Here is a 27,850-nt window from a genome sequence, read left to right as displayed (position 1 = left end):
TTCTGAGGCAGTACATTTCTAAAAGTTTCTAAGTTCAAAAGGACCCAAGGGCTTTGAGAGCTCAAATCCCATTGCCTCAGTTTAAACCTGTGCTTCTGAAACGAGTAAGTGTTTTGAAAGCCACTAAGTAATGGGGCCTTGGGTCCAGGGGCATCCTCTGTCTCTTAAAGACTTTAATCACATAAGAACAAAAGCTATACTCATGTACGAGGCTAGGAAAGAAGAATAGGAAACCAACGCTTGCCAAGGAGAGGAGACATGAAAAAGCTAGAGTCCCTCTCTAGTGATAAAGGATATGCTTCCTACTGTCCTAGCTGGTGGGAGCAAGAAAAGAGGTTATTATTAGCTAGTATTTTGGGAGTGTTTGTTTTTTTATTGAGAGATTTTTTTTGACTGTAACATAAGCTTTAAAGATAAAGCTTAGAGATTTTCCTGACCGATGGATCAGTACACCAGCTTATACTTACTTGAAGACATCTTTGAGATAAGTAATGGAATAAATATCTTTTTTATTTCTCTTAAATATGCATGTGTTTAAATAATATCTCTAGCTATTTTAAGGCTTTCTGGACTGTGTTATGTGGCATTAACTGAAAAGTTAATTAGGAGACCCACAGGGACAAAATATTTAGATCTCCATAGAAGAAAAGAACTTTCTTCTTATATTAATGTTTCTTTCTCCAAATTTTCTCAGCTGCACCTATGCATAAAGACAGTGTGTTAGTTTTAGATAGACATGTCTTTAGAAAGATTCTAAGGGAGCTTGTTTCATGACTCCCTTTGAATTTCAGTATTAATTCTGTTTTGCTGGTGCAGATTTATTGGCACTTGTTGTGCTGGGCTTTTTTAGGTAATAAAATAAGCAATTAGCATTAGATTAAAATATAATTAATTTTATACTGTATTTACTACGTGTGTTTTTTCCCATGGCAGCATTAACACCAGGCAGTATTTACTCAAAAACAATTTTTTTCCCCTCTATTAAACACATTTAAATCATTTTGGTCTCATCACATTAAATTCACCTTTTAGTAACTGCTTAAGAATAGTTACACATTAGAGTCTTCTGATGGCAGAAGAGGGTCATTTCCTAGGCAACGGATTTTATTGTCACCAACAAGCACTTCTAAGACATCCTTCATAATATAGTTCTATTTAAAGCACGAGCTCTGATGTATGAACCATTCTGTCAAATGGTGAGGCTTTCTGTCACTGAAACATTTGTAGAAGGTGTTACCAAGTGTTGAAATACTTCGGCCTCCTAGCTTTTACATTGGAAATTAAGAATACTTATCAGAAAGCCCATTAACTTTGGGATTCTCAGTGTTTTCCAGTATTCCAGTGTTACAACAGAAGACCTCTCAGCTTTGGTTCTCATTCTTGAATGAAGACAGAACAATAGATCCCAGTCAAATCGAATTTTCTTGCTCTTTGAAATTTATAAGTTTATGATTTATAAGACACAGAAGTCCTAGCCTACCTCATGAGCTCAGCAATAAGTGCCAAATTAGGTAGCTTGCCAGAAAGCCCTTTTTATTTTTAAAAAAATATATGCAGCAAGTGTTAGTGTGAATAATATATCATCATAAACAAGTTCATGGAAGCTATTCTTGTCAAAATAAATTAGCAAAATATGCTTCTGTAATGCATTATTGCTTCTTTTTAGTTGCTTGTTTTTTGAGTTACTTGTTAAGTTGTAAAATTCACTTGAGATCTTCCAGTTGTTCAGAAAATTATATCTCAAGTAAAAAACTTACAGTCTTAAAATCTTTCAGAATGTAAAAGCCTCATTTATCATATTCTGTAACTCCCTTTTTGCATCTGCATTACAGGTGAAGTGTCTCATCTTTCTAACTTAACTGTAACGACTTGATAGAGAAGATAAAATGAAGCAGTGATGTGGACTAGTAATAATGGATTTTGCAACAGTGAAAAAAGACATAGTGGTGGCAAGATATCTTTATGTGGCTTAGTAACAAAGCAAAATTGTTTTTAACTTTATTCTTTGGTGGTATTTTAGAAGATTTGGAGTTGGCTTGGGTCTGAGACCTATGTGCTTACCCATAGAGTTAGATTTTGCTATTGCCCTAGCATTTATAATAGCATTCATCCACAAGATGTTTAGGGTCCCAGGAAGGGAAGGTTTCCTACTCTTCTGTGTATAATACAGATGTTTTGAAAGAAGCGTGAGATTTCCAGAAATGTGTTCTGGGATTAATTCTGGTATCTGGTACCAGAAATAGCACCACTGATAGCAGTGAAACTGTAACGAGTGTAAAATGAACAGATCAGGTCTGGATTTAACAGTTTCTTGTAGATGTGAGATTCTGTTTTCCCTATCCATGATAATCCTCAAACAAAGACATATTGTGGAATTTATATCTTAAGATCTCCAGCACAAAAACTAATACTGATAATGTAAAATCATCCGTCCGATTGTTTGTTAGAAGGTTGGATCTGAAGAGAAAAGATGCTGATTTTGGTTGGGGAAACACTAGCCACTTGCCATAGAAACAGCAGTGCACTTGAAATATTAAAAACAAATAGGAAATCTTCTTTGCCCAGAGCAAGTAGGAGGTCCTCCTGCTATAAACTTTTGCTAGAGTAATAGCCAATAAGAAATTTTTATCTTGATACACTTGGCTGCTCATACTCCTCCTCCCTCTTCTCAGTCTTCATTTTGCCTGGGAAGAACTGAGATTTTTGATGGTGTGTTTACAATGATTGGTGGGAGAAGGCTGGCTCTTATTCTGTCTGATATCATGAAGAGTGTTTTCAACCATAAGAAGAGACAGAGTGTGTTTTCAGTGATTTTCTAGCCTTCACACAAGTTTTTTTTCCATGCGCATGTGGCCATAGCTCAGAACTATTTGGAGTTGCATGTCAAAGAGATGCCCAGTACCTTGAAGTCAAACAACCTGCTTTGCTCTGTTCTAAATCCTCACTAAATTGACCTTTATGCTTCGAGTATGTCAATGAAGTCTTCTGCAGCTTTCCCACCCTTCTTCATTCCACTCTTCTTCCAGGGTATGCACTGGATGAACCAGACCTGTACTAATATGTAAGCTGACCCTAGTAGTTAACTCCTCTCCTACATCCTGGAAACCTGATGGGCCCCAGTCTGAAACTCCACAGACAATATCCAATGTCCTAACTCTGAAAATGGATGAAAGACCCTGGGAGAAGGACTTGGTGTGACAGAGCTGTAGAGCAAACATGGGTGGAGATTTTGGAGTATGCATGTGGCTGCACCATTCCCTTCTGCTGGAGCTTTTTCTCAGGGATAGGTCAAGAGAGTTTTGCATCAATACTGCGTTTCAAGGGTTAGGGAGAAACATTCTGCTGCTGCTGCCTGCCTTTATTGTGTTTGACTTTGCCTCAGACTATCAGAGCCCATAAATAGAAAACTTACTTTAAAAGTAAAACAGTTTCTTTTTGCTGTTGCTGTTGTACTGCCTCTTTTGTGGAACACAGGGAAGTATTCAATTTTAGCGGCAGCATTTATTATTTGAAGATGAATATCAGATAAAGTCTACTTCTGAAAACATAAAGCAGCCTGGAGGGGGCCAACTCAAGTGCTGAAGGAAACAAATGTAGATAAGCTTTGAATAAACATTGCCTCTTCATTATGACTGCTACAAATGTAGTGCTTTGCAGCTGCAAAGGGCCCATAAGGACAAAAGAACTAAAGACTCCTGTGATCCAGTGGGTGAAATCTAGAACTGGAGGCAGAAGAGCGCGGTTTTCTTGGCTCTGCCACAAATGAGCTGAATGACATTTGTCAGTTCCCTTTCGTGCGCCTCTTCATTTTTTTGCCTCGTCCTTTGGTTGACTTCTCTAAATAGATAGTCAGTCTCTGTCCTGAGGAGCTAACAGTCTCTTGAGTCTTGCTGTATGTATGGTATCTGTCATAACAGGGCTGTTAACTTCGTTGGAGTACATGTGCTACTATAATACAACTACCATATGAGGAAATTTCGCTTATAATGTCAGACGTAATCACCTATGGTGACAGTATCCCTTAGCTGGAATATGACTGTTGCCTATAAATACATCAGGGTTAAACACTGGGAAGGGAGAAAGAAGTAGTAAGCTAAAAGACAATGTTGGCATAAGAACACAGGGGTGTAAATTTGCCTTGGATAAATTTAGGCTGGAAATTAAGAGCAGTTTCCTAACATTATGGTTCTGGCACAGCTTACCAAAGATAGTAAAGAGGGCAAAAAAGGCAATTATTATTAAGATAGAGCTTGATTTGTTTGTGAAAGGGATTGTATAATGCAGTGCCTGCAGCTGCAGGACCAACCTTGAGGATGAGACAAGGAAGTCCCTGCCAAGATTATCTTTTTTGTTTATTTGAATTGTCATTGCAAAACCATACCTTTATTCTTTTCCACTTTTTAATATGGGTCTCTTCTTCAACTGGAAGAGGTTTTGGAAATAAATAGATTAGCCTAGCTGAAGGCAGTTCCCAGTTTTTTTCACACCTATAGAGGGCTCACTCTACTCTTCTTTCTTCCCATTTTAGTTCAGAATAGACTTTTTGGCAAGTGCAGCAATAGCTTGTGTAGAAAAGCATTGCTTTACAGGAAAAAGAATTTGTATTTTTAGATGTCTTTTAATGCAATTTAGCAGTTGGAAGTAAACCAGCATATAACGTTATTACATCTTCCAGGATTACTACTAGGCATTCTACAGAACATGTTTTTCAGAGGTTTGGGAAGACAATGATGTATTCCAGTAGTGGCACTCATTCAAGATTCTGTCTGAAATAAATCTTGTGTTGCTGGGATTAATGGTATTTTTATCTGTCTGATATAAAATCTTTCCAATTATCTATTTGTCTGCCTGCCTTAGAGATCTTTGTGTCGTAATGTGCTCATTCCCCTGCTAGCTAGGCGCAAGTATGAAGGTGTTTCTGTAGTGTATCCGTAGATTTAATTGAACTTAAACTGTCTACCTTGTCATATCCTGTAAGGGATTACTTAGCTATCCTCTCAGAAATTCTCTCTTACCACATCTGTGCTGAAAAGTTTAGAGCAGCTAGAGAGCGGGCTTATGTATGTAAAACTGTGACCCACAGAGTTTCTGTCCTCAGTAATCATTGCAGATGGTTGTAGTTTGGGTTTAAAGCATTCAGGAATAGCCAAGCTCAAGATGTGTGCTGGGAGCCTGGGGGGTAGCTCACTGTGTTCTGCCTCTGCTTAATCTGTCTTGATGTAATGAGTGAGGCCTGCTCAGGTGCTAGGGCCTTTAGCATCTCCTCCTGGATCATGCGCCAGGCCTCAACCAAAGTCCATACAGCAGCAGGCATGTTTCCATGTAAATAACAGTTATGGTAGGAAAGTGGGTCTCAAGGACAGATTCTGCCCTGTGTTTAGCTGACACTGCAGGAACATCTTTTACATCAGTGTATTCCTCTGCATTACCTTATAGCATGAGCTAAAATCATCAAGACATAGATTCATTGTGATTTTTCATGGCCAAGGTCCCACTCTTGGCAGAGAACCTGGAAGACAGTAGCTGAGGCTCGCTAATGTAAAGACTGCACAAACCAGGCCAACACTTTTAAGCAAAATTAGATTTGGCCAGGAAACAAAAAAAGTAAAAAGCAGAAAAGTAAATGCTTGCCAAGGAATATGCTGCAGTTCCATGTGATTTTATAGCTAACTTTAGATGCAGCATTTCATAAACGTCCAACTTGAAGATGATGTTGATTATCATGCTTGAGTCTGACTTAAAGGAGAATGCTTGCTCATCTACACCAGAATGGAATTCTTCCTCATTCCTTAAAAATTACTAATATGTCTTCAGAAATACGTGTGTGTGTGTGCACGTGTTAATGTTTCAGAAACTGTTTTCTTTTAAAGAAAGAACTGTCCGTGACTGAGTTGAAAACAGTGGAGCTAAGCTGAGCTAAGCTGAGAGTAGTGTCAAGCAAAGCCTAAAACATTACTGCAGCTTTGTAAATAAAGTAATGAGGAGTTTGAGAGTTTGACTGAGGAGATATCCATAGCTAATAAGCAGGATATCCAGAGGGCATCAAAGGACCAACAAGGAACTATAGGAAGCATGTTGGATATTGTATGAAAGTATGTGCAGAATGGGAAATGACCAGATGTAGCATTCAAAATGAAGATAATGAGGCTTTGACACCACCAGTGACCGGAGTCTGTGTTTATGCTTAGTGCACCAATAAAGTAAGTGAAAAGTAAAATAGTCCATGGTAGACTCAAAGCAGAGGATGATAACCAGTAGGAGACTGAGTCATATTACATATAGGGATCTGATTAAAAGTGTGTAACAGAGAACTGTAACATAGATTTGTTTGATTCAGGATGTTGGACAGTTGTCTGTTTGTAAGTTATCATAGATATATGCTTTATATATACTATCTGCTATTAATAAAACACTGTTTTACAGTGTAACAGAGTTCCAATAATTGTGCTTCTTAACACGTGACAGTGTATGACCTCTGCTTACCAGAATATGTGAACTGTGGCCATGCTTTGTTACAGCAGAGGTTTTTTAAAGCTGCTGTGGAGATTTAGATGATCAGTATCCGTTAAAATGAATGTGCCTCCAACATTTACCTTCTGAGGAAGAGAAGGTGCTGAGCATTTAAATCTCCCCTGCTTATATATATATTTTGCTGTTTTCTAGCATTACTAGGGAAAAATACATAGTCTGTAGCCCCTGTGGGTCACAACTCTCTTTTTCTTGGGTGTTTGAAAAGGACTTAAACAACCTGCGACTTCAACATTGTGCATCCACTTTAAGATCTCATTATGGATGGCTCATAACAAAAGACTCTGATGAGATTTTGGAAACTTGTTTTTCTTCACAGGTGAAACTCCATCTTTCTTCTACATTTGAGATGGCAGTGTCCTTGGAACACTTCTGAAGCTTGGGTTCTAATTGAAAAGGCTCTTTATTATAGAGATACGAGTTTTGCTACTTAACATGGCTTTCCTAAAAGCTTGTAGTAAATGTTTCCATCCCTAAAAGTCGATGAGGTGTCGAGCTGCAGTACCTCTTCCAAACCCCTGTCAAGAAAGCGTTTTTTCTTTTACAAACTTTTTCTTGAGCTGTCCAATGTTAGTCTTCTTTGTGCACCTGTACAGATATAAAATGGAAGTAATAGCTTCATTAGAATGATGAACATTTCTGATTCAGCCATATTTAATTCTGCTTCACTTGTTTGATGATCCTTACTCTGCAAAATATTCTAGATCTTACTGTCCTTGGCCATGTGATGCTTCCGTATGGATTTTATGTGCACTACCTAAGCACTACACGTTTCCAATGTTTTCTGTCCCTGACTGCTTGTCATTCAGTATGCATTTAGTTTTAATATTATATAGAAGATACCGTTCTCTGTTTATATTCAGATTTTGCCATGCTGTATTACATTCAGAGATACAGCAGTGAACCTTGCACTATTCCTTTCTTATTGTTTTTTTTTTGTTGTTTCTTTTTCCAGAATCTGTTGCCAAAGAAAGCTTGTTTAGCTTTCGTTTTGGTTTGTGGCAGGGTTGCTGTCTTTCTAGAGAGAGTAGCTGAGCAAATATAACTAAGAATACAATTTGATTTTTTTTTAAATATGAAAATCCGAACTGAGATTTGAACATAACAGCATATTCTTCTGGAGTATACCTGGTTTGGTTTGGTTTGGTTTTAAATGATTTAAGCAATGAAACTACCGATAAATCTCTTGTGAGACTGTTTCGTAGTGGAATTGGTTGCAGTATTGCAAAGCTTTTTCAAATATTCATTCACCCCAAGTTTTCCATTATTTACCTTGATTTCATTACCTTGTTCTGCCCTGGTCACCTTAACCATTCTTCTTCATCCTTATCATTTACACTTAAAACACTTGTTGACCATTATATTATTTCCACTTAGGCTTTACATGTTTGATCTCTTTCTTATTTTGGCATGTATCATGTCATATATTATTAGTCACTACACTTATCTAAATAGTCTTCTGTATACAGACACATTTCAGATACTAAGTAATGAAAACTATATTCATGAGATTGCGTATAGTGTCAGTGGTGCTGTAAAATCCTTGAGGCCATTGATAGTTAATTTAGTTAAGCATAACATTATGTTCATTAAATCTGTGGGATTGCCTGTATCGCTAGGATTCATCATGGATATGTATGTTGATATATTTGATGCCATGTATGTTTACCTCTTTCATCAATGACTTGATAGCCAGATGTCCTGCCAGTCACATTAGATTTTTCTTTTTTTTTCCCAGCTCCTTTTTTGATGCAGATGTGTGCAGATGTATTGCTCTGCATCCTCTCTGTTTTTCAGGATGCTGGATTTCTAGGCATCTCCTTCCCAATTCAACTCTGCATTTTGGTTTTCCTTTGCCTGAATTATTAGCTACCATTTTTCATGTTCACTGTCTTTTGGTTTCCTTCCCATTTACCTGTTTCATTACATATTATCATCTTGTTTTGGTAACAGCTCCAAGTGTACTGTCTGTTCTTTAAACACTGTGTTGTTGGTTCTATTTTTTCAGATTATTAAAGACTGTATGAAACTAGACCTACTGCTGATCAGTGTGGCCGTCTCTGGACTTCTGTCATGCAGTTTAGTTTTCAGATTCAGAGGAGCTCCTCTGATCTTCTAATCTGGCCTCAGTTTACTTTTATCTCTTCTTTCTACTGGATTAGTTTTTCCAGTAAGAAAAAATTTGTATTTTGAAACTTTTTTGAATGTGTCACTAATATTCAGATACAGTAATTCTGATGTATTGCCCTTTTTCCACTTACTTATCAATTTGATAAAACTGTTTGACTAGTGTGAATTTTTCACTTTGATGATCGTTGAGGAAATCGCTAAAATGAAGAAGTTGGTGACTTCCTCCTCTTGTTATGTAAGTAGTGTATCTGATGGTTGGTCCAAAGATATTTTGAAGTATCTGCAGATCCTGACATGAGGCCTGAAAGTCTTCTCTGTCTCCAGTGTTTTTTTATGACACAGAGCAGCATTGACTTTACTGGGGTTGTTCACAGTTCTAGGGAACATTTTCAGTCTGGGACAACCTTACACCATATTCCCTTCTTGTGTTGACTTTGCTGTTAAGAGGATGTTACCTGGATAATGCAGTACTCTCCTGCCCTAGTTTACAAAGCTGAATACAGACAGAAAGCCCAGTTACACCATAGCAATATAGGAATAGAATACGTGTCTGGAAAGCTGAATGCATTTCAGCATCACTTCAAAAACCGCTTGGATGCACATGTTGCAAGTGTCATCAGAAAGGCTGTGGCACGTGGCATGCCACACAGTGTGAATGTTGTGTGTTTGTCCTGGTGAACTTCTCTGCTGGCTCTCAAATCTAGACAGTGCACAGTAGCTAATGTGTAGCCAGTGTCAGGAGACACACACAGGGCTATATGCCTCCTAGTCTGCACCATCCATGAAAATTTTAATACCTTACCAACTGTAAATTGCTGTGCTGGTTTGTGAAACAGATTTCCCAATGGAATATATTGTACAGATATCTTACAGGATTATGAAATATCTGAGAGACATGGGGGATTTTAATCTTTGAGTTCAGAGGACTGCTCAGTTGTATGAGATTACAGTGAATGTGATTAATATTACAGATTGCACTGAAATATGCCTGATTTCTCTGTCAAATAAAATACCAGTGTCATTCTGTGTTGCCGGCTGGGAGATATGAGGTGCCAATTAATTGTCTCTTCCTTTTTTGTTTGTTTTCTTTTTTACTGTAATAAAACCTGTTGGCACAATCATGCCTTGCAGTTACATTATAACTGAGTGAGCAACAGCACGGGCTTAAACAAATGGAAGGTGCTATTAAATGCGCGAATGTATGGAAGAAAATGTTTAAGATCCATGCAGCCAAACCTGTTGATGTCTTACAAGCAAATGTGCATTTTTAAGTATCCTACAGAAAAAATCCACAAATCTGAAGGGACAAACAACATTAAAGTTCCAAAATTAAAATACAAAGAAAAGTGAGCAGATCAGTGTTCTTATCTGCTGTCTGTTGTGGCTATCTTGTTTTCTGTCCTACTCTGTCACAAGACCTTGCCCAAACGAAGGTCCCCAGAAGGCCCTCAGAAGGTTGAGAAGTTTGCAGGATGAGCTATGCTATTATATTTCCTCCAGGCTACTATAGTTCTGGGGTTTTGACCTTATCCTGGGCCCTGGCAGAGGGTGTGGACTGGGTAAAGAAGCTTCTTTTAGAGTAGAGCCTCAGCCATACTCTGAAGTTTCACGTCTCTTACCTTATGTTCGGCCTGACACTGTAGGTGTTGAGAGCCCAGGGGTTGGTTTACAACCTGCAGTTGATGATCCCAAGGATCCAAAAGCATTTCCACATCCGAAACAATGTGCCTGTCATGCTGGCGCACTAATGAGGTTGAGAAAGCAGGAATTTGTAGAGTTATTTATATGTATAAATTTTTGTATATATTATATATATTTTTTAAATATTTATTTATTTATTTATTTATTTATATTTTTATAAATATACATATTATATATGTCTCAACTGGAGAGAGATTGTTGTGTGTATCTTTGCCAGCCCTGGAAACTGCACGAGCATGAGGATATTATCAATGTCTAAGGCTTGCACAGGATGCTGCACAGTGCCCTGGCTGAGCACAAGGACTGTCACAGCCCCCTGACTAGAAAAATGAGCTAGATTTTTCTAGGTCTAGTCCAAGAGGATTTTTAAAAGCCTTATGGCAACACCGTAAGTCTTCAAATAGAGGAATCTAGTCACTTTGAGGAGTGGATTCGCAAAGTATGCCCTATCCTATCAACCAGTTTAACTGACTGGCTGAAATTCCTGTTTCAGAACAGCTTTGCATGCACCATCTCCCAGGAATGGGGAGATTCCAGATCTGATAAACTGCAGATGAGAAAAGTTTGCCTGATGGATACTGGCAATATCTTAGAAGAACCACAGAAGAGGGAGGAAGGAAATGAATTAATGGATTCACTTCATTTCCTCCATAGATTTTGTGAATTTTCAGTAGAGCATTGGCCGGAAGTATGCCACCTGCCTGAAGACAACTGCCAAGAAAAAGGATTTGGGATTACAGAAGTGACTTCTTTTGCCTTTTAGTACTGACAAATGCTGACCCCAAAGGAGCCGTGTTTCTTACAGACAAAGTCACAGCTACATTTTTGTATACTTTTCTTTAAACCGTTACCCATGAACATTTACATCTTTGATCCAAATTTAATAGTTCTTGAAAAGTATGTGATCATGTAGTTGTAGTCGATGAGGACATATTGTGAAATATTCCAAGCTTGCCATTTCATTTATATTCTTTTTTCTCCCTTGTAACCATTTTGGAGCAGTCAGAGGGAGGGGAGCCAGTGATGCAAAAAAAGATCAAGCTGCTCACAGACACTTTACATGTTTCAATTAATAAAGCTGATTACAGCCTGGGAAACTCAAGAGAATACATCAGCGTCCCTATTAAATATATTATCCTTCTATTAGGAAATCACTTCCCCTTCACACCAAATTTTCCTGAAAAAATAACAAATTTGGTTGACTTTACTTGGCTGAGTATCTGGTGATTCTTCTTTGATCTCTGCATGAAAAGACCAAGCAGGCCTTTTGGAGCATTCCTTCAAGATGTCCTGTGGAATCACTTGCTAAACCAGCAGCCTCACAGCTTGCTGCAGATGAAACACAGAACTCGGGCTTCCTCTTCAATTCAATTTCTGCAGTATAGTAAGTCCCATGAAGAAAAAATATCCATATGTCAATCATAAAATAAAACAGCATGAGCATCTTTCCTTCTATGTAGCAATTAGATAGTTATGACAAACTGCAAGTAATCCAGCTGTGGCACATTATGCAGTTGCTTCTTGAAGAGATGTGCTGAGATAGTAGTTGTCTCTTGAGCAGAAGTGGATTTGAATTGAGTTGAAAACTGAAAGATTGATTAGAATATGCTTAATCTTCTTTTTCATGTCTAGAGTAAATCTTGAGATGATGAAAAAGAATCATTGTGATATGAATGGCACCGAGGTTGCCTTCACAATGAATAGTTGGATCTTTGTGTGTACTTTTTTTTCTTAAGAAGGTTATATATTTAGTAGAAGGCGTTCCAGTGGCACGGTGGGCAGGAGTTAAGTGTTGGGCATTTAAATAAAACCACAAGAAAAAGGAAGAATTTTAAAGTTTCTACTATCTGAGTTTTTTAAGTAAAGCACCACTAAGTGACCACATAGAGAAATTCTAATTAACCAGATAAATTTGAGAGGAAGTATTTGAAGAAAAATACGAATTCCTCATACCAGTAAGCTCTGAACCCAGTAGAGGAAAGGATCTTAACTGAGTTCTGTAACTGTTAACATGGATTCTGGTATGGTTACGTCTTAGAGTTTGCTCTTCTTGCTCCAACACTGCCGAGAGTGATCTACGTTCTCGTCTTCCTTTGCATTACCTTTAGGATTATTTATTAAGGTCTTGGCCCAAACATGGTTGAAATTAATGGTAGCATTTCAACAAACCCAAGTGAGCTTTGGATCTGCCTTTGTTCTAATAAGTGACTTCAGATCAAATTTAAATAAGGCAATGGTGAGTGAAAAAAAGAAGACAAGCCAGTTTAACCCCATAGTTTTAAGTATATGAAGTATACTAATTATATTGAAAGTTATATCAAAGACCTAGGGTTCGGATGATTATAGAGTAGTTGTGTGTGTGTGTGTGTGTGTGTGTGTGTGTGTAGCCAAAATATTGGGCTACAACAGAAACCAAATGGGAATTATGACCTGCCTGATTCTGTATGGTTGAGCCCTCTGTCCCATTCTCGTGCTTGTGCTGGTTTCTTGTTTTTGCAGAAGAGCATTTCAGTGTGAATCTACCTTGTCCTTATGTGTTTGTCTGGTATGTTTCTTTTCCCTCTAATATTTTATATCTAATCATATCATTAAATCTTCCTAATATGGATCTGAAAATAAAAGGTGACAGCTGTTATTGAAAGAAAGGATCACAAATTATTTTTTCTTGGAATTGTCTGAGGTAAATTTGTAATATGCTTAAGAAAATAGAGAGCAAATCTTACCAATAAATTGAGGCTATTTCATTTTGGATGACTGTCCACTGAGGATTGTCCCTCTCTGCAGCTGGACTCAGAATATCATTGACATTGGTCACAAACAATCTACTCCTTAATATCCAGGACACAAAGTGTCTTTGACATCTGCCATCTCTGTTCTACAGTCAAACTCTCACCAGTGTGATATCGGCTGTAATTGAACTTGCAAATTGCTTCAGGATCTGAAATGCTGACTGCTTAATTATGATGGGGAAAATAGCATTCTACAGCCATAAGCTCAGATAACTGTGTAACTCAGAAACTATGTAATTATAAGTGTGAATAATACTTGCTGTGATTTATGTTAATATCAGTGGTAACATGCAAAAGGACCATTCTGCAGACCTTGTGTTCTTTCAACTTTCTGCAATGCGGAAGGGAGCAAGGAAGCAGAATGAACCACAAAATAGAGAGAAGGAAGGAAATGCAGGCCTCAGCATTGCTTCCTTTTATTATGAAGATGTTCAAGTGAGTAAGAAACCTAACCAGGGTTCAGAAGATTGCGCATTTCAATTGCCAGCTTAACCCACAGATTTTTCGTGGAATGTTGTCCAGTCAATTTATCTGTAGCTTCAGGTCTCCATCTGTAAAACGAGGACTGCAAAGTCCCTGCGTTTCAGGTATGCTCTGAGGATTAAAAGCATAGATCACACTGAGATGCTTGGATACTCTGTCTACATGAGTCTACATGAATATCTGTATAGCCAAATAGAAGCCTTTCTTTCTGAACACCGTACGATTAGGATTCCGCAGGTTTTTTGACGCATTGTTAAAGGAGGTGGGACAGCCACTTTGCTTCATTTGAGCCTGGAGCAGGAATGGCAGAACAACTTTAAGCCTCCTACCCTGGCTGAAAGGGTGCATTCAAAACAAGACAGAGATACGCAAAATGACTCTATTGAGCTATCTCAAACAGCAGAATGAGCAAATCACTGTAATGACATGGCTTGGCTAGTTCCCCATGTTGCAGCTATCCCATTCAGATCATATCCATTTTTCAGTACTTGTGTGGTGTCAGTGTACGCTGCAGATCATATCTAAATCCCACTGAAGTCAGTGCAGGGTGTTTCTGTAAATGGATTTAGCTCAAGCTAACTCCATGATAGTGCCTAATACTGTTTACACTTACAATATATATCTGGTAGATTCACACAGCAGATTGGTTGTTCATAAATCTTTGTGTCATGAGAAACCTCAGTATTGTTTTCTTCTTGATTTTCTCTGTCTTGTCTTTTTTCTAGTATGTATGCCTCCATCTGGATGATTAAATACTCTGTAACAAAGCAGTTGTAGAGCCTGACAAGACTGCACTCAGACTACAGTCTTAAAATAGTGGATGGACTTGATGTTTTTCCTTCCAACCACCTTACAATTGTTGTCATAAGAATGAATGATAATTGCATTGCTCTGTATTATCACTACATTTTTTGTCGTATGAATAGGTTCATTTAATGCTACCATCATGGGTTCTTTTCAAAATGAGGCATCAGAACTTAAAACTATCATATCTTTTCCTCTTTGATCAAGAGCCAAATACCAAGGTCCAAGTACAGGTTTTAAGTAGATACTTCACGTGCTACATTTGCATCATGTGTATGCAAGGATCTTTAGAAAAGTGGTAGAAGGTTGCCCCTTTCTCTTCTATATGTTAAAAAAATGTGTGTAAGATTGTATGTTTTGAAATAAAAAAGGAGTTGACCCTAAAGGCGAGAGTAACAGAGTTAGGAGTAGAACTGAGGTCTTCCATTTTTCAATCCATAGTCAGTTGACTAGCGTTTTTGGATAGAGATACTAGGCAGAATATTTCAGGGTCGGGGCAAGAGGTAAGAAATTCTCATTGTTGAGCGACAGCAGTCATGTAGCTACTTCATGGTTCCTCAAAGATAGAGAAGTCCTGTTTTACTGTAGGAAGTAACTGAATTAACTCCAGCTAAGCAGGTGAGCAAATCAACAGATGAAAGCAAGACAAAATAGCAAAAATATGAGGCAAAGAAAAATGTCCCAAGTTGATTCAGTGCAGCATTAAACATTAAATATAGACAACTGGATTTTTTTTTTAAGTCCAAGTGTGCAAATCAACACTAACCCTACAAACAATATTCAGGCAGAAGGGTTGATAGGAGAAATTTGTCCTGAAGTAATAAACACATCTCCACTCACATCAATGGTTGTGTTTGGGCTGAGGATAGAACTTGGCTTTTTAATTTGCCTGCAGCGTATAAAATGTTCATTTATGCTGGCACTCCAGTAAGATAGGAATTGGAACACAGGAATTACAAAAGAAAGCTTAGTTTCCACTTGCTTTGCAGTTTAGTTCCATTCAGATACTCGTCCTGGATCGTATTCAAAAGAGAACAAAATTGCCTGTTTCTTTGCGTGGCGCTCTGTTTACTGGTTTCCTAGTTTCCTCCAGCAGGGATGCCTTCTTCTGTCCCCAGAAGAACCCCTTCCTTGGTACTCCATAATTTATTTTGTCTATTCTTTTAGCCCTCTGTATCTCTGATTCCCCTGTGCCTCTGATAATCTGTAGATACTGATTATGAAAGGATTTCTCTTAAAGGGATGTGGACTATCTTCAGCTTACATGGCTGAAAATGAGGTAAAAAGACTACATTAATAACTAGATGAAGACCAGTCTGATGGTTATATGGTCTTTCACATGTATTATTGTCCAAGTGTATGCTGAATATAAAAATCTCTATGTCCCAAAATCTGTTCATGAAATTAATTGGTGCTTTCCCTGGGTCTGTGTTTCTCTCAGGACAGATATCAGTGGATGGGTTTATGCGATATCTGAGTGGAGAAGAGAACGGCGTTGTTCCACCTGAGAAACTGGATTTAAATGAAGATATGTCTCAACCACTGTCACACTATTTCATCAATTCCTCACACAACACCTACCTCACAGGTACAGTGTTAGAGATATCTGATTTCTTACTTTATAAAAATTCATAGCATATTTGTGGGGATACAAAAAAATAAACCAAAATCATCAACAGTGAATGATGCCAGAGCTTAGTCTCCAGGGAAGCAAGGGTAGCTCTTCTTCTGATTGTTATTTGAACTGCTCCACACATACATCAAATATACTTTTATTAACAGGTTAAAAGCAGTTGTGTTGTTCAGATAAGGTCTGATCTGAAGCCCTGTGAAGTCCCTGGAAAGTTTCCCACAACTTTGATAGAATTTCAGAACAGGTCCTTATTTGGGGAGGAAAGGAAATGATGTGTTTTTTTAATGACAACCAAGGACAGACAAACAAATAAGCAAACCAGAATATGAGAAATGTCTCTGCAGCTAATAAATTTGCCTCTGAACATCAAATTTGACATTTTTTTCAGGTCAAGAGTTCAATGAAATTTGCTTTGATTCAGAGATTAGAGTGAGTTCCCAAAATGGCACATAGCTTTCTGACAGTCCATTCATATCTGCGAGGACTGGAAATCTGGTGCCTGACCATATTTACTGTCTGAGTTGTAATGTTTAGGTGCTATCATATTTTTTAAAACCCTGAGCACCCAGAAGCTCCTGCTAATTTCAGTTAGAGTGAGTTAACAAGTCTGAACTGTATGATTTGTGCACCAAAGTCAACAAAACTCCTAAAACAGTAAGACACAGTTTAGGAATCCAGCTTTCAGCAATCCTTTTATAGTCTTAAGATGTATTTAATGTGAAAAAATGCTTGTAAATTCACAACTTTAGGTTTGTTTGGTTTATGTAAGAGCAAATATTTCTGACAAGCAGATGTGCACAAGGAATTTTCTTCTTGCATTGGATTTCATGTTTCTTTGTTTTGCGTTACATAAAAAAGGTAATGCTATGATATGTGCTAAAAATGTGTCTCTTGTATAATTATAGTCTTTTAATGTTATTAAATTAACAGACTTGCCTTGACTGACTGAGTCAGTCTGACTGCAAAATGCCAGTATGCAGTAATCTAAACACAACCATGCAGTGGTGATGCCCTGTCTAAACAGACCATGTGGTAGTTTCTCGAGTCTGTTTTGTGTTTGTGATAGCACTTTCTACAGCACCTTCTAGTACTTTCATTAAGCGAATGAACTGTCATTGTTTCCATTAGACGTCCGTTTTTCAGAAGTTTATATCTTTGCTGTAATATGTGTTTTGTGCTAAAACACGTATAAGTATTCAGCTTGACAGCTACTTTGTTTCTTTGAATTAAAAGAAATGAAGATCAGTATGGCCACTTTCAAGTTACGATTCCAATATGCAGAAATTTATGCTCTTTGGAAGAGTGCAGACACTTCCAAAGCAAAAGCAATTTTTAGTTATGATATTCTGCAGACGTCTTACCTCCAGTGTGGACTTTGTTCTGTCAGTGAGGATTAGGGCCCACTTTAGCAGAACGCTGCAGCGTTAGGCAGAATTCCTGGAGGAATCTGGTTCAACAGCAAAGCTCTTGTACAAATGCAGGAAGCAGAGCCCACAGGGAGGACAGACAGCATGGTCTGCCTAGAAGTTGGTTTAAAGAGATAAAATAGAGCCCTCCCCTGTACGAGCATGAATTTATAGCAAGTACCACACCACAGATTTTTATCAGGCCTGATCAGGACAGAGTCATGTTCTAAAGGTCTAAAAGCACAGAAGCCAAAGAGTAACGAATTAAGGATGCAAATTCATCATTAGTTCAACCCATTCTGTTTTTTAAGCATCTCGGCACTACAAATGACCTAACATACTTAATTATTTTAGCAGAATGAAAGTTTACCTTGAAACTGTTTCAAATTTGCTTTGCCTGGTATGTGAAAGTCTCCAAGTCATCTCAGATTGCATCTACAGATTTCTTGGCCTGCATTTTTAAATAATTTCAGAAACTACATTTAGAAGTATGATCTTCAATGTTCTTCAGTGTTATTTTAACGTAAAATTCCTGGCTGAATAAATTGAGGGGAGTAAATGAGAGTGAACTGGAGGAGAGAACAAATTAAGTTTGAACCACCTTCAAATTCCATTTAAGAGTGTGTATTTTAACATTTAAAGGCACAAAACACATGCCCTTCCCTTTTAGTAGGTTCATTATGTTCAGCAAATGCGTGACAGCTGGCTGGCAATGGGATTAATGATTTGATTTTTATCTGTGTATTACAAAACCTGGCTGCCTTAGATTTTGCTTTCAGACTAGACCAGATACAACAATCACATTGCCTTTTGCACGCTTCTCGCAAGGACTTAGTTCAGCTGAGACCCATAAAAGAAATGGTATTAAACTATTCTCTTACCCAAGAAGATTTCCAAGAACCTGCTGAAGTGCTTATGGCATTGGAAGGGAAGCTTCAGTAACACCTCTGCCCTCATTTGAGTTATGAAATGGCAAATAGTCATGTAGTAATTATTAGGGCAATAAGAAAACCATTCAGTAGCAATACTTTATTATTACTGTGCTTATTGCCCTACCAATTATCTGTCCCTTTGTTATTTTTTTTAACCCAGAAAAAGGATCCACAAAGAAACAACATTATAACCTAAAAAGAAACATGTGCACACTCTGAATTTATTTTTAATTACCCTGATCATTTTCCTAGCCTTTAGTGGAAACCCTTGGCAGTACATCAAGTCCTGATTATTTATTTAGAAGTGTTACTGCTTTCTTTTTCTAAGGGAAATGTAATTTTTAAGAACAAAGGTAAAAATCCATCAAGAAAGAAGTGATTTACAGTGATCCTAGGCTGGTGTCTTTCTGGAAACTTTTTTTCCCCCTCTCTCCTGTTTTTTTTTTTTCTTGTTACTGTCATATTTATTTATTTATTTCATCCTTCAAACCCTTAATGTTCCTGCTTTTTTCGGGTTTCTCACCAATATTGCCTCAGGTTATTGCTGTTGTCACCGTTGGGAATGACTTTGCAGCGTTTCTCTCAGCTGCACCCAAAGTCAAAGATAAATAATGATTATGCATCATTACTGTTGCATATTGTTTTTTTCTTTAGTTCAGAGGAAAAGAATATGTGAAATGCTAAATATGAAAATCATAAGCCTTTAACACATATTTTGTCTTTGAATCAAAATACAGCAGTAGGTTGCAGAGCTGTCAGTACAGGGCTTCTGGTGCCTAGCCAGCGCGGGACTATCCCACGCTTCCTTGCTTGCAGTCCAGTACTTTCAGTTATTTCTAGAAAAAAATCTTGTGAGGGGCATGTTCTCTTCTCCTGTATTGCTGCTATTACAGGCCTCTCCTGTACCATCCTCCAGCTTTTCTGGTCTCAGTTATTCCTCAGTCAATGCTATTTTTGCTTATTATCTGCTTTCAGCACTTCCCCGAAGCCTTCTTCACCCTCAAAGCCTCCCAAACAGTATCTCCACAATTTTAGAGATTACAGTGCCATATGGAAGGGAAGAAGGACTGGGCAGTGCCTGCTCTGCATGTGAGTTTATGTAACACCACTAAGAGCAGTTTTTGGCTGGCTGCTGCTTTGTGCCCCTCGAGCTGAGCTGAATTGATCAGCCAGCAAGACCCAAAGCCTCCGCTATCCTCCAGGCCACCATGGCCTTCCTCTGCCTCCCCAGTGGGCTGGAGGGTAGGAGCATCCAGAGCCAGGAGCTCACCCAGCAGGTAGGAGCCAAGCTGAGGAGGAGCCATCGCTGTCCTCACACCAGGAGCTTGAGTTAATCCTTCCCCAGAAGTTGAGGCAGATACATGAGGTTCCTACAGGCGTTCGGGAACTGTGCTGGGGCCACGGTGTATCTTGGGATGGAGCATGAGGGTTAAGGGGTTAGAAGAAGGGGTAGTGGTTGTCCCCTTCCATCAGTCAGCAGTTTTGGGGGGTATTTTTTACTTTACAACTCTCGCTATTTTTCACAATTCCCCTTCAGAATATCTTAAAAGCCCATGTGACAATGGGAAAAAGGGCTGAATTTCCAGCAGTTAAGTTAATTTGAACATGATAATTTCACCTCACAGCAAGAAAGCTACAGAGACTATCTGCTCCCAGTGGCTTATTCAGTGCAACTGTGGAAGCAGCTACAGTTTCACAGTTACCTTGTTGCATTGACTCTTTATTAAAAAATAAATCAGTGGAGGGAAAGCCATTGTGCTTTATAAAGTGAAAAGCTGATCTGTGTGGCAGGTCTTAGGTGGAACTTTTGGAGACCCTGGTTCTGTCCCCTGCTCTGAAAAAGGTTTCCTGCGCAGCCTTGAGGAGGGCCTTGCCTCTCCTGAAGCCCCGTTGGTCCCTCAGGAAGCGAAAGGAAGGATGGGCTGGGGGAGGAACCGAGGTGGGGAGAAGAGAAGGGACGTAGTGGATGCTGCCGACCCCTTTCCCAGCTCCAAGATGTGGTAGAAAAAACTGCTTAAAATTTGAATGTTTAGACATTATAGTAGAGAAGATTATACCCAAAATGGACAGACGGATGTTTTTAACTATGATATATCACCATATAGAGTCAAATTAGCTAGGATTAAGATTACATGGACTATCCATATGTTGACATGCACAGCTATCTGCGGTACACTGCAGATGATCAGCAGCTTCAGTAAGATTGTGATTCCCATCTCTCCACTCTCTTTTACATCTTCTTCTTAGGCAGAGTTTGTTTTTTTGTGAAGACAGCTGTGAAATTAAGCAGACCTCCGTGTAGACGCTCCTTTGGTCTCTATCAAATTTTTATATCAGTGCTCCAGTTTTGATGCCTGAGTGTTCATACTAGTGCTACCAAACCTCAGTTTATCTTTTTATTTCATTAAGGGGTACCTGCTCCCCCCTTGCCAGCTTCATTCACACCAATTCCCTCTTTCTGAAGCCATACTCAAAGTGAGTTTCCACTTTTAAAAGTGAGTAGAAACCTCTTGAAAGGGAAAGAAACAATCATAGAGATTGTATCCTCAAAGCAAAATTAATTACTCTAATTCAGATCTGCAGTTAGCACTAAAATTTCTGGAGAAAGCTCATCTCCACTAGCAACCAAGGTAAACATAAAGAGTACAAAAAAATACTGTTTGGTTGGATCTGGGTTGCTAGGTTCTTGGGAGGAAAAAGGAAAGACAAGTTCATTAAAGCATTTAGTTTCCTTCAAGGAATATTCACTATTGCTTAGCAGTGAGTTTTCAAGCTACTTTCAAGATCCTGGCACTGCCAGTGGGCTGAGTGCAAATCCGAAGTTAGAGGTCGGCCAGCCCCTGCCTTTCTGGCATACCCAAGTGTTGCATCTTATGCTTGGGTGGGCCTGAGTGAATACTGACGGCAATTGTATTCCTGCGGCTGGCTGGAGCAAGCCTGACCACACGTCCTCCTTTGGTCTGGGGTAAAGCATTAAGGCACGGGGTAAAAGCCTTATTTTGACTTGCTTACAAATGGTAGCAGAATATGTCACAGTGAGCAGTCTAATTCACTTGTGCTGTGCATGGCAAAATAGCTTGAAAGGAGAATAAATTCAGATGAATGCAGTGTGTCAAAGAAACTCAGCCACTAGCACCTTCTCTCAGTGCTAGAGTCAAGAGCACGACACCCAGCAGCACAGGGGTCTGAGTCTGCGTATTTGTAGTGCATGATCCAGAGCACTGATTGCTTTTCCAGGACTTCCCTTAAGAGATGAGGTCTGGGTCACAGGGGAAAGAGGGTACGCAGGCACTTCTTCATGCCATGAAAAGGTAGTGCTATGAGAGGACAAGGGGAGGGTTCCAGTTTCAGAGCAGTAAAGAGTCAAGTGACTCTAAACACCTGGATCCAAATATCCTCCAGCTTTGAGAGGATACATGTCTTAAAATCATAATCAAAATTCAAATCCATATATCATAAATAATGTGTATCTTTTTAAAGTGTTGATTCCCACTCATGAATCAGAATAGTAGGAGCTTTAGAATATTTGAAATCCATATTTTGCTTCTCTCAAGTCAGTCTTTTTTGGGAGCCAGAATGTACGCAGGATCACAGTAGAAAATCACTTGGAAAATCAGCAATGAATAAACCCAGGAAGGATGCACTTGCTGAGAAATAAGTAGCTTAAACCTATAGAAATGAGGAACTGATATATATGGGAAAACATGGGTCACATTCTCAGTTTATACAAATTAGCACAAGCCCATTGAGTTTAGTGTCTGTTCTGGTTTATGTCAGATATGATTTGGCTCAGTATGTTTTAGAAAAGCTAATTTTTATAAAAATCTGTTTCTCCTTGTCCAATGCAGCACAAGGTGATAAAAATACTATGGTGTTAGTGTAGATGCTGTATGTATTATAGAAAGGAATACAAAATTCAGTTTCCAGCATTAAAAATATGATGTATACACAGGATATTAAAAATATCATACTGCGGGTGTTCCCTTTAGTGTCTGTATTAGCACATTTTAGAATGCATCTATTAAAGGGATAGTTTGGAATAGATACAAATGGAGATTCACGCAGCAGAATTTTATAAGTAATATGTGTAAAAAACATTTGAGGGAACATTTCTAATGTTTCATATTTCTAATATTCCATAAGCTATTGAGACTACTGAAACATTTGTTTCCGTTCTGCGCGCTGACTGGGAGTCTTTCTGAAGATTGAATGTTATGGAGGTTGAATATCTGCTCATCCTTAGCAGGAATTCTTCCAAAAGGGCTGAGTCTTATTAATAAGGCAGTGTGGAGAAGTGTCATATGGCAAGTGATGCATGTCATAATTTACTTAAGGACTTTGAAGGTCAAAGATCTCATAGTCCAGAATGGTTAGCAGTAATAACAGACAGTAGTCTCCGAGGAAATACAGTAGAGTTTGTTAATCATAAAATGTTTTGTTAATCAAAATTCAATATGCTTTGAGGGAAAAGAAAGAGTACGTGAAAGCAAACAGTTTTCTAAATGAATGCAGTTTTTCAGGCGGTACAGTTCAGAGGATCCATATAATCAGAGCTAAGTTTTCAAAACCAGACTATTAGGATGAGTACACAAAAACATGTGCTGCTGTACCTTGATACATGCTCATGCTTGTTTTCATCCTGCAAGAAAAAGAGCAACTGCTTACCCTAGACATTGCGATTGCACCACAAAAAGCATTTGTGTGAGTAAAGATAACCTGCCATAATCAAAGGAGAAACACAGAAGAGAACTGAAGTAAAGAAGAGACACATTGTCACTTTGCTAGTTCTCTGTTTGGATTTTCAGAGTCATCCAGCACTGTCCAAATTCTTCCGTTATTAACATATGTTTCCCATGGGTTCCAACAGGAGCCGAGAATTCTTATGGATTTCAATAGGAGTAATGTGAATTTATTGTGGAGCATTTGTGATTGTTCCAGATCATGTACTGGACACACACAGTAAACAGGAATTTTCAAGCAGAAGGGTTTTTTGGTTACAATTTATAGTGGAGAGTAAAAACATAGAGAAGGCAGACAATGATATTTAGTGAAGCAAACCAAAACACGTAGTTCCCAAAACAAGACTTGAACACTGAACCAAAGAGAGAGTAAATGAGGATTACAGTAATCTGCGTTATGTTATGTCAGTGTAGCTCAAGTATTTATATGACCCCATCAGTGAAGAATCTTTAGCATGAATGAGCTCCCTGCCTCCTTAAAAAACAAGTGAATTCCATTCAACAAATCCAGAAATGCCCACTCAGGAAGTCTGCTATAAAGCAGGAAATTGCATCTTGTTTTCTCCATAACCAAAACGCTCACTAAGCCATTCTTTTATTATCTTTACCTCTCTGTTACAAGAAATTTGTATCAATATCACTGGAACCAAACCTGTTGTAGCAGATGAAGACTCCCTGGCTGGGTATCCTTTCCTGAATGAAACAACTGGATTTATTTAGTTTTTTAAACAGTCTGCAAGTGTGGGAAGTGCTGAGTTTTCCCTGTTTATTTTTAGATTTATATTATGTCATTGTTGGAAACTGGTAGTCTAATTAAATTTCTCCCTGCATAATGCAGTATCCCATCAAGAAATCTAACTGACCAATTCAGTGTGGTGATTGCTGTGTGAAATATTGATTTGGGACCCACTACTGGTACCATTAATGACTGTGCGGGAAGTTTGTTTTATCTTGTGTTAAACTAAACTATATTGCATGTTATGAGAAAACATGATTTTGCTGTGTTAAGCTGCCTCTGAGTTTCACATTGCTTGTCAAAGGATAGCAAAATCTTTAAGAACCGAGACATCCATTTTATTTTATGTAATTGATACTGTTTAACAAAACCTTTGTATCAAGATAACAATATTGGCTTCTATTCAGTTTTTTCTTCTCACTCACAGTTGTTTAACTGAGGGCAGAATCCAAACCATGACATTGACTCAGCCTAAGTCATTTCCATTAAGTCCTTATGCTTTTTGTATGCCTTTGAGTGTTTGCGCTGTCAGCTGAGGGTAAAAGACGCTGTTAGCTTTAATTATTATTAGATTATTCGTACTTATTCCCGAGGCCCAAAATGACTTCCCTTTTTTCATGTTCTTGTTATGTTGTCGCAGCTGGGCAGCTGGCTGGTAACTCATCAGTGGAGATGTATCGGCAAGTGCTTTTGTCAGGCTGCCGCTGTGTGGAGCTCGATTGCTGGAAAGGACGAACAGCAGAAGAGGAGCCAGTCATTACACACGGATTCACCATGACAACCGAAATATCCTTCAAGGTACAACAGCACAGCACACGGGGGTAGTTCGCTTCAGCCGGGGCAGTTTCTTTTGCATCAAGCGCATCGCAAGTACCTTGCTAAGCTTGAAAAAGAGCACTCAGAGAATAGTACTACAAAGGTAGATGGGAAGAATAATTTGGGGGTAAAAAGACGTCTTCAGAGGAGATTTCGGAACACACGCAGGATCACTGGAAGACGAAGGAAGTTGCAGTGTTCCAGCCTTTCACAGGAAGAGATTATTGGTGACTGTGGAAATCTCAGGAAAAGGGATTGTATGGCCTGATTGCCTGTGATATCAGTGGACCGGGCTCAGTGTCATTCGCAGTGCCCTTCCAGATCCGTGTTCCTGTGCATGCGTATGCAGAGTATCTCATGGAAGGGGAGAAAACAGGCCAGTGCAGTTAGAGCTGAAAGACCAAATATTACTGCTGCAACTGGTTTTGCACACTGAAAGGGCAAGTGTGAAGTGGATCTAAGGGCAGATATGGAGCCAGGAAGACTGGGAGGGAGGACTAGTATGTAGTATAACTACATTTCTCAGCACAGGAAGGGAATCCTGCATGCAGCAGTGTGGAGAGCTGTAATGTAGGCCACAAGGAAAGGCCTGAGCAAGGATTTGAACTGAATATCCTCTTTCTCTCTTTTCCGCCTGATTAGCCTTCTCAACTCCCTGGCAGGGTTGCCCCTTTCTCTTCAAGTGCCTTCTAGCCCTACTCAGTAACAGAGGCAGGAGCTAGCTGGCAGGGAGAGATGCTGCTGCATGTCCCACGTGGGAAAAGAGGGCGTGAGACTGACCACAACCCAGGAGAGAAACTCTGTGCCATGCTTTTCAAGTGATACTTGAGATGTGAACTCATTGTCTCCCTAAACATTTGGATATCTGACAGCCAGGTAACAAGCAGGTTATTGAGAAAAGTAGGAAACAAAAAGTGCTGAAAAAAGGTAGGAAAGAGCTGCTGTAGTTTAAATCTTTACAATATGCAAGCCTTTAAATTCCAATAAACAGCAGGCTGCTCATCCCCATTTGGGGAGGTCCCATCCGTGGGATCTAGACACTCATCATTACATTCACTAATTAAAAAATTAATAGTAGTGTGTGCAACCTTACCCTTATCCCTTATGCTTGGGGTCAGATCTCAAGCACTGATGGTGAAAAAGAAAAATGAGTAGCTTTGGAGAATGTGAGGGGATATTAGTGCCATTCAAACCCTAAACATTTTGCCTGTGTTTTTGAATTTCATCTTCAGGGTTTTGTTTTTTTTCTGTAATAAAAGGTAGATACTATACCCAGCAATAACATCTTGCTTAAATTGTTGTTATTATCATCCTCAAAGATTTTTTTTGATGTGAGGTTGTGAGGATTTGAGCGGGAGCAGGATGGAGGTGTTTTCCTGCACTATCAAGATTTTTAGTCAGCACAGCTTATAGTGATACACCAGGTTATCATTTTAGAAGTCTGAAGAAATAATTCCTGTTCATTTGAGACACTATCTCTTCATGGAAATGTATTTCTAGACTTACCTGTGTGCAAGAAGACGTGGAAAAATACCCATTTCTGAACTCTGTTGTATTATAGGTGATAAGTGTGGCTTTTTTACTAGCTACGGATTTGAAGCATCTCCCACACTTGAAGCATGAGGTTTTTTTGTCTAGATAGTAACTTCCCTTAGAAAAAATAAGTATACTACCATACAGACAAAACACCGAATTTCACTTGCACCAGAACACTCCTTCCTTTTTTTTTCCAATTTGTTTTCTCTAACTCTCCACTGATTGGCTTAATCACAGGAAAATGTAAAATACAGCCTTCTTGCACTTCTGCTATTAACTCTCCCATGGAACTGATGAAAACTGGTTGATGTTTATATGCATAGAGTTTGGTTCCTGAAAGTCCTTTAATTAAGGAAGATAACTCTCAACTCCTTTGGCCATGTGCAGGAATTTAAAACAGAATTAATCCAATTGACTCTTAAAAAGAGCATTAGCTGGAAGGAGAATGATCCTTGGTTGTTCAACTCTAGCCATTGTTTTGGCAGGGGAGATGACGGAAGATATTTTAAACCTGCTCAGGAATCTCTCACTTTAGGGCAAATGTTTTTTTCTCCACACAAAAAAAAATGTAAAAATGTATTGACTACCTGTTCTCTTTTCATCCCTCAAACTGTTGTGGTTGACTTAGGAGGAGCAAAATGGTAGTGAAATAATGTGTCAGAAGTGTGTGAATCAATTCAGAGTGACCACTGGCTCTTGATGACTCATTTATCGGTTCACGCTTTTGGCATGACCATGGCACACAACGCTTCTGTCCAGTCTGCCACTTTTCACTGCCTCAGATAGGTTTTCTGAAGTGTAGACATGGAAGTAATATATACTCCCCATTCTTATGTTGCTGTGTGTTGGCTTTTTTACCTTCCCTTATGACATACAGCAATTTGTGAAGCTTTTGTCAGCTGCAGCTTGTGAGCTGCTGCAAGCATGTGATCCTATAGAGAAACGGAAATATTTTCCATGCCATAACCAGGAGTCTGTGTGTGTGTACTTTATATATACCTTGGAGAACTGTTTCAGGTGAGTCATTCTGCCACTGAAGTAAGATACAGAACTCATTGTTTCGTTCTTTCCTGTCCATAAAGATTTGCATTCACATTAGAAGACACTGCAAGACTGAATCACCAGCATGCCTATTTCTCCACTGAACCAATGTCTGAGTTTCTTACCTCAGATTTTGTCTGTATCAGCCTGGCTTTACTCTTTCAGGCTATTTTTCCCCCATATGCTGAATTTTTTCTATTTTTCTAGTTGAGAATGCTGTTGAAAATAACTCTATGGAGCTAGTCCATAACTAGAGCAAGATTCCCTGCTTCTACACGCAAGCGTGTAGCATAGTTTTGCTGTTTTGTTGAACACCACTGCTGTCTTGGTTCAGCTCTGTTGTATAAATCCAAGAGTAGAATTTGGTCACAGTATCAAAGCAATGTTAAAAGTGTGACATATGTTGTATCTTTCTCTGAACATAAGTTGTTGGTCCTTTAGAAACAGCTTGTCACAGATTTCCAGTTTACCTCTCTAGTGGTAGGACTGAGGAGTCTGACATTTCCAAGGGGAGAAAAATAGCCGGTAAATCTGGGAAACATCAAAACATGGCCAGACCCAACATTTGTATAAATT

General features: G+C 38.8%; 1 protein-coding gene across 1 annotated transcript in view; it reads left to right on the top strand.

The window, feature by feature from the left end:
• PLCB1 (phospholipase C beta 1) overlaps positions 1 to 27,850 on the top strand; it is a 442,993-nt gene that overhangs the window by 294,809 nt on the left and 120,334 nt on the right. The window contains exons 10-11 of the mRNA XM_067292708.1: positions 15,877 to 16,023; positions 24,522 to 24,679. Of these exons, the coding sequence (XP_067148809.1) occupies positions 15,877 to 16,023; positions 24,522 to 24,679 (305 nt within the window). The remainder of the gene's footprint in view (positions 1 to 15,876; positions 16,024 to 24,521; positions 24,680 to 27,850) is intronic.

The sequence above is a fragment of the Apteryx mantelli genome, chromosome 3 (genome assembly GCF_036417845.1).
Source record: "Apteryx mantelli isolate bAptMan1 chromosome 3, bAptMan1.hap1, whole genome shotgun sequence".
NCBI classification, from domain to species: domain Eukaryota; kingdom Metazoa; phylum Chordata; class Aves; order Apterygiformes; family Apterygidae; genus Apteryx; species Apteryx mantelli.
This window is presented reverse-complemented; position numbering and strand designations above follow the sequence as displayed.